Source organism: Watersipora subatra, chromosome 7 (genome assembly GCF_963576615.1).
Source record: "Watersipora subatra chromosome 7, tzWatSuba1.1, whole genome shotgun sequence".
Lineage (NCBI taxonomy): Eukaryota > Metazoa > Bryozoa > Gymnolaemata > Cheilostomatida > Watersiporidae > Watersipora > Watersipora subatra.
In genome coordinates this window covers 26221499-26231280 of record NC_088714.1, presented here as the reverse complement: position 1 = coordinate 26231280, position 9782 = coordinate 26221499, and the positions used below count along the sequence as shown (strand labels likewise).

Here is a 9782-nt window from a genome sequence, read left to right as displayed (position 1 = left end):
ACAATCCATGAAGGCGGTGGCCTTGACACCATGCACTTTAAGCCTACCACCAGCCACTGTCCTAGTTGACTTCTTCTGTTTATCGCAACATAGTGCTATTTAAAAATGGGAAATTGCTCTCTCATTAGAAAATGAAAGTTTGGGTTTTCTTAACAGGCTGTTGGAGTTGTCTCCTCAGATTGAGGGTTGGGGTTTCAGAGATCGCATGTACTACCACTGCCTTTCTCTAAATCGGTGATTGTTTTATTCATCTGAGAGTAGAGTTCGCCATAGGCTGCCTTCTGCTGTTGTAGCTGCTGTTCAAGGTCTGCTATTCGAGACACCATCTCAGTTGACCTTGCCTCCCAGACCGCGTTCTGTTTGTCCGATTCGCATAGCTGAGAGTTTAGTACTTTGTTATGCTCTAGTGCATCCATAAGCTGGTCTTGGATTGGCCCAGCCTTCTTAGTCTACAAATAAGTTTACAAACATTCATACTAGGGGCTTACGCATCGTCTTACACTTAATGTAAGCTCCTAAGATCTTGCCGATCTATGTGGCTTACATTGTTACACGTGGTCATCATAGATGGACAGTTAACAGTACAGGTCTAGTCATGTCACTAGGATGACAGCATCAACTGGTTTCACTAGCCAATAGAATGAAGCGGGACATTGAGATGCTACTGTGTGCACAGATATGCGGACATATGGACATACATACACCTGTCAGATTATACTTACACCATCAAATTTCAGCTACAAGAGATATAGCGGAGTTGCTGATCACAGAAAGAAATGCGTTTAAGAACATTAAAACTGAATATGTTTGAGTCAGAGCAGCTTGAACTTAATTTGCTGCTGTATAGCTATTCTCTAAACTTTTTAGAGCGTGATCAGATCTTTCAATGGCCTGAGACTGACATATATTTTAAACCTTCATTTGGTAAATACTAAGACTTCAGAGACAAGTCATCAGACATGATGGTTGCCACTAATAATGTCGAATAATAAAATAACAAGCTAATGACGAAGGGTTTTCTGCAAAGTATGAATATTTCTTCGGGAATTAAACCAGAAACTAATCCGCAAAATTTCTGGAGTGTTCTCAACTAAATTCCTTTCACGAAATAGTTCAAAATTAGTTCCAAAATGATTATTTCTACACAGTGGCCGTAGCTGATTGTATGTTGATAGGGGGACCTAGTTCCATTCCATATAATACTGACACAGTCAACCCTTTACATGTGAAGCTAAGTCGTTCATAGATTTTAGTCATATGTGAAAAATGTCATATGTTGGAGGAAACATTCTCATAACAATAAGTGTAATTCTTTCAACTGGTTTCACAGCCTATAAATCTACCATAGCCCTTAAAGATTAATATTACAGCTTATTAATTGTTCGTTGCATTAAAAATAATACTTTATATACATGTAACGCCATGTAAAAAACTGAATTATATGTAAGAAAAAAAGTGAAGTTCAAATAAAAAGGTTCTCATTATTTTTATGTCGGAGACATGAATGAAATTGCCGGCTCAACTAGCAATAGAGATACGTAGAGTAAGTTACTCTAACATAAGCTAGCTAAAGTTTGAACTAATCTCACGAATATATGAGCGACTTAACAGACACATTTGCAAAACTGGCTAATGTGTTTTACTTATTACCAGTTACCAGGTAAATAGACTTACCTGATGTTTCAATTCTCTATTGACTTGTTCCAATTCTCTGAGCTGTTCAGTGAGCATTCGGAAATTCTCCTGGTAAATATAGACTTCATTTTCTAGCTGAGCTATCTTTGCAGCGCTTTTGTTTAATTGTGCCAGCGCTTCTTCGAGGTCCTTGACCTTTTCTTTCATCCGTTGTTCCATTTGAGGTGGTGCTGGTGCTGGTGGTGGTGTGGCTCTTTCTTGCTGAGGTTCATGATGAGTCCTAAATTCATGACTAGGCCTGCGGTGTGTCCTCATGTGCTCCAACTGCCTGTTTTCCATTGCTATCTGATTGTAGCTGCTGGTCAACTCGACCACCTGTTCAGAGTAGAAACCGCACAGGTTAGCGCTCAACTGATCCACGCCCATTAAACCATAACTATGATGGATTTTGTTAATAACAGTATTGAGATGTTTATCTATCAGCATTTTTTTACCATTGTAAAGGTGGTAGCCATCTTGTTATAAGGTTTGGGTAGCTGTTAAAGGTTAGATCAATGCAGGGATAGACAAATCCAAAAAGGTGTGATTTGTTAGTTTTTTTGGTCATCAATCATCAATCAAAAAGGATTTATAAAAAGAATAATTTATAGTTTGTGATAAAAAAGTCACAAACGTTTTTCAGGGCAGACAACTACACGATAGGAGGCTCTATAAAAGCTCTAATCCTCACAAACATCTCCAAGTTAATTATCAAAGAATAACATGTTTTATTTTTCTTCTGGCAAAAGCTGCCATAGCGTGATATCTAGAGTGCCTCAATAGAGAAGATTTGAGAATTTGAAATCTTAAGTTCAGATAAGGCCCTCTGCCCTTGGCCTTTGTAAAAATTGAACACCGATTGTTCATGGAGAGGGTACTCTATACTATAAAGCCATGGCAACTTCCCAGTTAAAAGGTGTTATATAGTCTTCAGGTTAAACGTATGATCCGGGGTGCATTTTAAAATAAACTTAGTTTCAGGAATTTTTCAAGAACCAAATAGTTTATCTCAAACTTTGGCCCTGTTGTTTGCATTTACAAACAGAGTGGATAGCAATGATGTATCGTGAGCAGCAAACAGTAGTTCTGTTGCTAAACTCAATGGTTGTGTGATCTGTTTTTATAACACTTTCTGTTGGTCAAAAATTTTTATTGACTGTCTCGTTCAAACATTCAGAGCTTATAAAATTATTGATAATGTACACACATGTCTCAATTCTCTTAGCTGGTTGCTCAAATTTTTTCAAATTGCATTTTTCCTTTTTCATTAATCTGTAATCAGAAGGCAATCTTACCAACAGTTTTAGAAATTGTTAAGAAAGTGAAAAGTTCCATCAGCTGTAAAAAACATTGCTGATCAGTCATAAGTGTCATTAAAAGCTTTGAGCCAAACAGAAGTCATGGTCCTTTAGCCTAAACAGATAGACACTAATCTTACTAGGGTGAATAATACCCCGCACCCACACACACTAACACTTTAAGTCACTCTGACTCACTCTATCTTCTGTCTCCTTGAGTTGCTGAGCCAGCAAGACATTGTCTGCTCGAAGCATGGCTACATCGTGATCAAGCTTCTCGTTATCCATCTGAAGACGATCGACATTCCTTTTGTACTCTGCTGCCATATTCTCTAACAGATCCGCCCTCTCCCTCTCGCTACCCAACTGCTGCTTATAGACATCTTCAGCCGTGTCCATCGTGCTGAGTCTATGATTCAGTGTCTTCACCTGTCCCAATATTATTGCAGCGCTGTCAACTTACATTTCATCTATTAAGCTCTCAAGTTGAACAAGGTTCTGTACAGAGGGACCCAGGAAATTGTATAACTTTCTCAAGAAAAGATGAGCAATGGTAATTCTATCTCACTATGAATAAAGTGTTACAAACATTGTAATAACAAATTAACACTAACTACCATAAATACTCGTGTATAAGCTGCCACCATGTAAAGGCTGCACCCCAAACTTTGAAGACTGTTTGTTGAGTTACAGGTAAACAGCATGCATCAGACACACCTGCTGTTTTTCCATTCATTTAACACACTCAATGTAACCTAGCTACTTGAGTCATTCAACAAGTTTATCACCTCTGTCATCACAAGCATTGGCTGACAAGGTGGCAATCAACCAATGAGTGTTCTCACCTTTGAAGAAAAGGTGTTATGCCTTTAACAAACCACAGTAAACATGTATGAAATCAGTGAACACATTTTGTAACCCGTATAATTAAGAAAAGCACAATACCACACCGCGTTTAAATTGAAGGTTGTAAATGTAGCTTTAGAAACTAATAACCGATTTGTTGCAGCAGTTTTTGGCATCAAAGATAAGCAACTCAACAAATGGAATCAAGTACTGGAGATGGCAGATGAAGTCACCACGACTAATGACCTCATTACATGAGTAGAAGTACTGGGTATTTCCTAGCAATTCATTATTGAATAATTATTTTTAACATTTGCTCATTCTAAAAGCTACTTTAACCAGGAACGTAGGAAAAAGTTTACAGGTACATGTACAATATTTAGACTGTGGATATAAGCCACTCCCAAAGCTAAACAAATTTGGGTTTTACAGGTATGGTTTATATACGAGGATTTATGGTAATTTCCTTCACTAAAGCATCAAATTAGCATACTTTATTGAGTAGCTACAGAATTTCAGAGTCCTATAGCTTGCTCTGTTTGAGACAAATTGCTACAATCTCATGTTTACTAGATGCCATCTCACATGTTAGTTGTGTTAGAGTCATAAAAGTTTGTTTCTGTTGACTGAGAACAACATGCAAGTACCTGCTACGGAATTATTAAACCGATTTCATAATTAACTCTCAATAATAACAAAGAGTAGCAGTAACTAGTAGTTCATTTAATTATCAGTAATACTGATAACTGGCGAGAGGAAGTAGTAATGACATCTAGAAGGACCTATTTATTTATTTATTTATTTATCTGCATATAGGTACATGTATAAATAAATATATAGATTGTTGGTCTGTAGTTCGTGTGTGTATGGCTATAGCTACAAAGTTTTAGGTACGAAAAATCCGCTTTTTATTGGAATTAAGCTCTGATCCTCCAGTTCTGCAACCAGGTAGGCTGTCCATTAGAATACCCTTCCATCTGGCATTGTTATAGAATAATTGTGCACATAGCTATGCACCTGACAATCTTTAATGCTGATTAGTTAAAATACACGCTTCAGCTAGCATGCTTGAAGATCATGATTACATGAAAGATCATGACACAATATTTCTTGCTAACACTGGTTTCACAAGAATGAACACGACTCTTATTATAGCTAAGATTTAGACTAATTTAAATTCCTTGGGTGAAGAAACTGGTTTTTAGCTTTTAAGAGCTTGTAATCACATTTCCACATATTTTGCACCTACAGCACAACAGAGTAAAACATGGTGAATCTTTTGATACTAACTAAGTGTAATGTGAATTTTGTGGCAAGTCAACCTTTAAGCTAGTCTAAATCTTTACTATAATAAAAGCTGTGTCCCTCCTTCCGCCTGGCCGTTAAGAAAAAAGATTGCACCCACGGGAATGGCACCTGGGCAATCATCGGACAACCCCATTCAGTAATATGAATACGTGTAGCTGATATCTAGCAGTACCTCATTCAGTAGCTGGTCCTTGTCTCCATCTGACTCAACCAATCTGTTATTTGCAGTCCTCAACTGTTGTTCCACTCCAAATAGCTGATCTTTAATGTTCTCATTCTGTCTGCAAACCCAGCAACCTGTCATAGTCCTGATAACTATGCTGACTGTGGAAGATTGTCAACAACCTTCTCAAAGGAATACGGTAGCCAATGGTTATTGATAGCTTTAACTTGACAGCAGGTAATACATGTTGGAACGTGAGGTCTATCAACAGTAATCACTTGTACAATGTATATTTGTATAAGGGAACTTCACTATAGACATGTGTTTGCCAGATGGCAAGAGCGTATTTTGTAAATACTTCTCTGATGACTTTGTACACGTTACCAGAGCTTATATATATATTTCTGACCAAGACTAGCACAGAAGTGCTGTCATTGTAGATTTCAATAAATCTCTTTACACTGCGTCTAGAATTGGTCTTTCGAGGGTCTCTAAAAGTTCTGCAGCACAAAAAAACTTTGATCAGCATCATTGAATATCTCCGTAAGTGTATTCAGGCAAATGAGGCTATAATTAGTTCAATCTTAAGTGACCTTGCAGTAAGGAGTGGAGTTAAGCAAGGCAGTGCTGTTGACCTAACACCCTTCTCTATTTGTATGCCATGCTTAAAGTCGTCTATGACAGCTTAGAGAAAGTTTACATGAAGATTACAAAAGGACAAATCTGTTTAATGTGGCGCAATTCAAACACAAAAGCAAAGGAATTACTAAGCTTGTATAAGTTATACCTTTTTGCCGATGATAGTGCTCTAATAACTGACAAACTTTCTGACACTCAAATCTTCGAAAATAAATTCATTGCCGCTGTAAGGAATTCAGTCTCAAAGTAAATATCAGGAATACAGAGTGACTTTATTAGCTACCAAACTTTCTCGAAAACACAGTATTTCCTAAACACTTACGACAATCGAAAGAGAGCCATTGAAACATTTCAAGGCCCTTAATTATCTTGGAAGCACAGCAGCTGACCATTCTAAGTTGAACAATGAAATCCTTCCCAGAACTGGAAATGATAGCGCAGCTTATAGAGACTTAAGTACTAGTATTTGCAGCAACCATTAAAGTGAAAGGCCAAATATATCAGTCAACCTTGCAGGTAGCATGACTGAATGGTGCTGTCAAAGGGACGGGGGCTGTTTACAGAGTGCAAACACACAGGTTGCAGGAATATGTAATGATATGTTATGAGATGTTTATGATCAATCATTGGTATCACACGGAGAGTTATGATTCTTTCCTTACTGAGGTACTGAGAAGAAAAGGAGCACCATTAGACAAAAGCCATTTTTATCCCAACGAATTTGAATTGATTTGGACGTGTTGAAGTGATGGACTATGGTGGCTTTCTCCAAAAACTGGTGTACAGTTGCAAGAAAGAAAGGGCCATGAGGAAAAGCCTAGTTTAAGAATTAAAGCCAATATATACACTCTACAGGAATATGAATAAAGTAAATAAGTCAAGTAACAAATGACAAAGTAGAACTGGCAGGAGGTTTTAGATTAGACCAAAATGAAGACATTTATCATCACACTGACAGACTGTTGTGAGTGATATTTTCCTAAAACATGACTAAACACCAGCATATGTTTATATTGACAAGCTCTTATAACTACAATATTTTTGCAGCTAGCATATTATTGTCATGTCAATTCATGTACCATAATATTTTAACCTAAAAAAATTCAAATTCAAAATTAATTCAATTTTCATAGTTCAAAAATTGTATTTCGAACTATTTTATAACGTTTCGTTAGAAAATACATTGGATTTATAAATTCAAATTAAATTCAAATTTCGTTAATAAAAGCTAAAGTAGATATTTCCCAGCTCTTATACTCACAGTGTGCTACCCACAGTTGATTAGACCAATTTAAAGAACTTCTACGTGTTTGTCTAATAGGTATGACATTGTTTAAAGTGGTAAACGAAGAGACCATAAAATAAGCGGGTATTTCATCTTTACAGCTGTCAACTGTCAACTGTCAGCTTTCAACTGTCAGCTGTGCAGTAACTATGCAGCTGTGTCAGTAACAGTAACAGCAACTGACTCATTAATGACCTCGAATTTTGTGTACAATTTTCCAGTGTGATACAAATTTGCTGGTCGCTGTACTGATATCTCCTTATAAGGTTGTCAGCACAGCTAATATTAGCACAGCCTTCTTATTGTTAAACTTCTTTAGAGTCATGCTAAAAAAGTTAATTTTTGCAGATTTTGTGTGTTGATTAATTGGTTAAAATTGGTAATTGGTTAAATAATTTAAATAATTAAGTAATTTAATTATCAAACCATTTATAATTAAACAATTGGTTAAAACTGTTTAGTGCCTTTAGCACTACATATGAGATAATTATTTTTACTTTATATTCTTCAATCTAAAAGAAATTTGGTAATTTCACAATTCAGATAAATTCAGACGAAAGAAATAGATAATATTATCAGCACTTTAAAAATAACGCTTATATGCATTTTGGGACTGAGAGTAACCAATCAGAACAGAACTTTAAAATGATACTCATGTGGATTTGGAGACTGTGAAAGTCCTAAGATAGATTGTATTAGCTAAACAGACTTGTTACCTATGCAAAGCATTTCTCTCTTCCTCTACTGTGAATATCTTTTCTCGTGCTTCTGTGAGGGCCTTTGACAGTTCCTCAGCTTTCTCAGTGGCGGCCTCAGCTTCTGCTCGCATTTTCAGCATCTTACCTCGGACACCTGTTAAATACCCTAATAAGCTAATTTGCAAAAACAAGCTACTATGTTAACCTTTCTTCAATTAGCAATTGCCTTCTCTAAATTAAATTAATTAACTGTTTTTTTAACAAGTCATCATTCCTTAACATTCTACATAGCTAGCCTGTGTTTCTTAGTAATCTTTTATGGCTTATCTGTTGATAATTTACTTTATTATTTCTAGCGCAGAACTAAAACTTAGAATTTATCTCGGATCTATATATTTATCTTCTTACTCTGCTAATTGTTTATTTTATGTCAATTAAAGATTTCAAAATCTTTCATGGTTTGTCTCCTTCCTTTTCGCAGCACAGTTACCGGTTCTCAGCTCATTTCAGCTTACGTGATGTGAACAAATTGCATACAATCACTAACAATTATCCTGAAAATATCATTGCCAGCTGCTTTAACAATCTTTTACCTAATATCCATTTTTTTTGAAAAGAAAGGTATTTTAAACACTACATTATTTGTCAAACAATTTATTTGATTGTAATGGCTAACTGTTGCCCTTTGCTTATTTTTTGTTTTATGATCACTGTATGGTATAATTTGAAAAACATTTCTATTTGAAATTAAACTATTGCCAATAAAGTAATATATAATATATAGATTACAGATAGGTAAATTTCACTGTTTAAAAAATGGGAAGTAAAAGTTTGATAATTGCTGTATGAGAGCATAACTCTATGGAGGGAATACAAATATGATTTCTGACAAATCATTTAACATTTTTTAAAGGGTTTACCTTGAAGCTCCGCGGAGCATTCCGCTGATAATCCCGTTATAGGCATGTCTCTTTTTCGATATCTCCCAAATGACTGCGAGCTCTTCAGTCAGCCGATACAGCCTCCGATGATAGCACTGCTCAGCAAAGCATCTTGCCTTAACTAAATGATTTTTTATATTAAAGCGTTTTTCATACGCCAACACATACGAGTGCAGGATTCCCTGTACTTAGCTTACTGTGCAGGATTCGTATGTGTATAGAGTAGATTATGTCTATCGTGTCTCTGTGTGTACAGCGTGTTATCCTCTCCTAATGTAAGCTAGGTTAACAAAGCCACATGGCTTAGCTTACATAGGCTTACATAGAGCCTTTGCTAGCGGTAGCGCTACGTCATGCAAACAGCGCTAAGAACATCAGTAAGGCTAGGCTATAACCAGTTACTACTGAACAGTAGCGTGAAAGATATATAATTGAATATGAGTTTTCTCAAACTTGAGAGGTGTTGAAGTACATCTGTAAGCAATTGAAGACCAAATTTCCTGTTTTATCTCTGTCTACACATAGAAAATTCTCGCAAATATTTTCAAATAAAGCATGTTGTGTATGTGCAAAGTATGTATAGACATCTGGCTAGCAGTACTGGCGTGTTGCCAAAACTTATGTCTTCATTCTCATATACGTGTACAGTACTTGGTGTTTTGCTACTTCAAGAAGAAGGTGGCTTTGACCCGATATAGATTTGTTTTTCACAAAAAATTAATTACTGAGTTGTCTACAGGCCAATATATGAGCAAATCTGTCAACAGCCACTGTCAACAGTAGCTATGGCTGGCTGCCTGTTTTTTCTGCAATTTAAGAAAGAAAAATTGTTTTTAAAATAAAAGCCTAATTATTCAAGCAGCCTGGGCCTTTCAATTTTGGAAACCATAATGGTTTGTGAGGTTTTTGAATGGAGATCACTTTGGGAAA

General features: G+C 36.2%; 1 protein-coding gene across 2 annotated transcripts; it reads right to left on the bottom strand.

Annotated features, from left to right (window-relative positions):
* Window positions 1-30: 30 nt before the first annotated feature.
* LOC137399504 (tropomyosin isoforms c/e-like) lies at window positions 31-8968 on the bottom strand. Of its 2 annotated transcripts, XM_068085646.1 has the most exons (7): window positions 8832-8968; window positions 7930-8065; window positions 5299-5407; window positions 3171-3401; window positions 1675-2010; window positions 723-737; window positions 34-449 (listed from the first exon to the last, which is right to left on the bottom strand). In XM_068085646.1, exons 1-7 carry the CDS (start codon window positions 8875-8877, stop codon window positions 195-197), a joined length of 1128 nt encoding a protein of 375 aa, XP_067941747.1. In that variant the 5' UTR covers window positions 8878-8968; the 3' UTR covers window positions 34-194. The 2 variants fall into 2 exon arrangements, with proteins under 2 accessions (XP_067941748.1, XP_067941747.1); XM_068085647.1 differs by lacking the exon at window positions 723-737 and having other exon boundaries at window positions 31-449.
* Window positions 8969-9782: the final 814 nt, after the last annotated feature.

Coding starts and splice junctions, on each gene's coding strand:
- LOC137399504 (XM_068085646.1), bottom strand. CDS start 8,877: ATGCCTATAACGGGATTATCAGCGGAATGCTCCGCGGAGCTTCAAG. Junction 8,066..8,831: donor ATGCTCCGCGGAGCTTCAAG/GTAAACCCTTTA, acceptor GGTATTTAACAG/GTGTCCGAGGTAAGATGCTG. Junction 5,408..7,929: donor GAGAGAAATGCTTTGCATAG/GTAACAAGTCTG, acceptor CTGGGTTTGCAG/ACAGAATGAGAACATTAAAG.